Source organism: Penaeus japonicus, unplaced genomic scaffold (assembly GCF_977035675.1).
Source record: "Penaeus japonicus unplaced genomic scaffold, GWHDUDI00000001_assembly GWHDUDI00000027, whole genome shotgun sequence".
NCBI classification, from domain to species: Eukaryota; Metazoa; Arthropoda; class Malacostraca; order Decapoda; family Penaeidae; genus Penaeus; species Penaeus japonicus.
This window is the reverse complement of record NW_028234429.1, coordinates 12,988,946-12,991,445: the sequence shown is the minus strand read 5'-3', so window position 1 is coordinate 12,991,445 and position 2,500 is coordinate 12,988,946. Positions and strand designations below refer to the sequence as shown.

Below are 2,500 nucleotides of genomic sequence, written 5' to 3'. Positions count from 1 at the left end.
TAAGCTAAGATAGACAGGTGTTACTGCAGTGTAGGGGGAGGAGGAACAGTTGGAAAAGAGGCAGAGTGTAATAGAGTAACAAACTATTGGCTGCTTTAAAAAAAAAGAAATTGAACTTTAGTGGGGCAGGAATTAATTGGAAAAAGAGTTACTCACCACAGACCTGCCAGTTTCCCAACTCCTTTTCTGCTGATTTGCCTGATGTGGAAGTCATTCCCTAGTTCAATTTAACTTATTATATCCCAGAAAAAAATCTTATAGACTTTTTTGAAATCTTATAAGCTACTATGTTTATAGATATATAATATGTTTTACCCACTGCGGATGGGCATCATGACATAAATGATGCAGGAGCTTTGGCTAAAGATTAAAGGGACAGAGAAAGTGTTTTCTCCACCCTCTGGGCAGCTCAGACTAGCCTAAAGAATATTTTTCTATAAATCCATCACAAAATGTGGTTTAGACTGACTTTGGAACCATTTAGCTCTGAAGCTAGCACCATTACAATCATAATAGTTCATGACTGTTTGTACACTGTGAGCAGATCCCAATGTTGCATCATGTATGCATTGATACCCATCTTTTAGGTCTAATCAGTGTTGTCATGTATGTCATGGCACCCATACTCAATGTGTTGATTTATTTCATATTTTGATATAATGATTATTTCCATGATTATTGATACATCTTTCTGTTTTAATCATCACTCAGAGACCAATGCAAAGCAATAGTTGTTTTTGTTTTGTTTTTGTTCTTTTATGTCTTTGAGCTTTCCTGTTTGTCTTTGTCAAGAACTCCTGTTGTTGCAAGCAATTGATTCCCAGACAAATTTTTATATTATAGGATTGATCCTCTATCATCATTCCCAAAATCCAAATTTACTTTCACGTCTAAACCTTTTTCTATATCCTGACAGATATCCATAAATCAGAGCAATAGTTAGTTAAGAATGTGTATAGCTAAAACAATGTTTCATATGAATCTGTTAACCCACTCACGCCGGATGACGTGCTGACACGTTTCGTGGTTTTCGCGTCAGACGCCGCCGACGAGATATCTGGCCAAGGCCGGCGCTCGGGGCCCGTGCGCCCGAGAATCTCGAAGCGTTCGGATGATGCGTTCGAAAACCTCGGTATAGCGACCGTGCAAAGCCGGAATGGCCCCGGCGTGAATGGGTTAATGTACTCAAGTGTTAAGTCTTTGGGGTCTGTAAAGAAGCCACAGAGATAAACAGACAGCATATTTCCTTTCCTTGCCTCGATATACGCCTTTGGTGCCTCTCTTGCTGCCAGTACTTGGGACTTGTGGCTCATGGGTTTCAGCAGGCTGACTGTTTGTTTACTTTACTTTCTCCCTTGGCTGCTCTGTGGCATGTGGTTAGTTTGTGTGGGTGCAAGATATTTTGTTATTTCAGAGTACCACCACTGGGGTATCGTAAGCTCAGTAAGCTCTTTCCACTCTCTCTCTCTGGTTCGCTGTTTCTGCATGTCTTTCTGTTTGTCTCATCGCCTTTTTCTCTCACTTAATCTGTCTCTTTCATTCTCTGTTACAGCCAGTTGAACTGAATGGTCGAATATTGCCAGCCCCAGATCTGAAAATGAAAAATACTATTGTACAACCAGAGAAGGGTGTGTGGGAAGCATGGAATAGGCAGTTCTTTCAAGGAGCTCATATAGAAACCTGGGCTGTTTTTAATTATGATTCTTATGCAGTCAAAATGGATAACATCTAGTAAGTCCCTTATTATATATTACATTTATATTAATTATAACCAATCTATCATAAGGAAAGAATACTTTTTAAACATAAAAACTTTGTTGTGTTACCCTTTTGCTTTATCATAATGTGATAATATTTTGTGATGCAAAGCAATAAACTTAAGCAACACTTTACAGTGAATTCTTGAAGGCACTCAGGAAGATGGCTAAAGAAAGAGGAATGATTATGAATGATCCTGTGAAGATTATAAATGGTAGAAATCCTGAGGATGATTTTCGTGCTATAAAGAGAGCTGCTGAGAACATACAAATGATTCTAGTGAATCTACCATCCAAGAAAGGAGATACATATGGTGAGTTACAAGACTTAGTTTCATGACTAGTAACACTGTTTGGTTTGTCTTTTCTCATATCTAATGGTTCAGAAGTTTTAGGATATACTTTTTATTTATTTATTTATTTATTAATATTTTTTTTTTAATTAAATTCCTATTTCAAGTACAACTCTGTTAAACAAACTTTCTGAATTTTTCTTGAGTCTTTAGCATGAATATAAATGTTTTACTCTGAATTTTTGCTTTGTCTGCAAACATACAGATAACTGAATTTATGTTCAACCACAGAATATTAATGAAGATGATAGAGATAATGGGTTCCATACTGACCCTTTTAAGTACTCTACATGTAATCAGTCTTTATGTAGAGTGTTTATCTCTAATTACTGTACTAATATTATTTTCATTTAAAAAGTCCTTTATCCATTTGAAAATTTTCCTGTAGCT

The 2,500-nt window shown here is 36.6% G+C and overlaps 1 protein-coding gene across 1 annotated transcript in view; it reads left to right on the top strand.

Annotated features, from left to right (window-relative positions):
* The window catches only part of LOC122256013 (protein argonaute-4), a 37,017-nt gene that overhangs the window by 18,270 nt on the left and 16,247 nt on the right, over window positions 1–2,500 (top strand). The window contains exons 9-11 of the mRNA XM_086553022.1: window positions 917–938; window positions 1,446–1,731; window positions 1,896–2,071. Coding sequence (XP_086409148.1) covers window positions 917–938; window positions 1,446–1,731; window positions 1,896–2,071 — 484 coding nt within the window. The remainder of the gene's footprint in view (window positions 1–916; window positions 939–1,445; window positions 1,732–1,895; window positions 2,072–2,500) is intronic.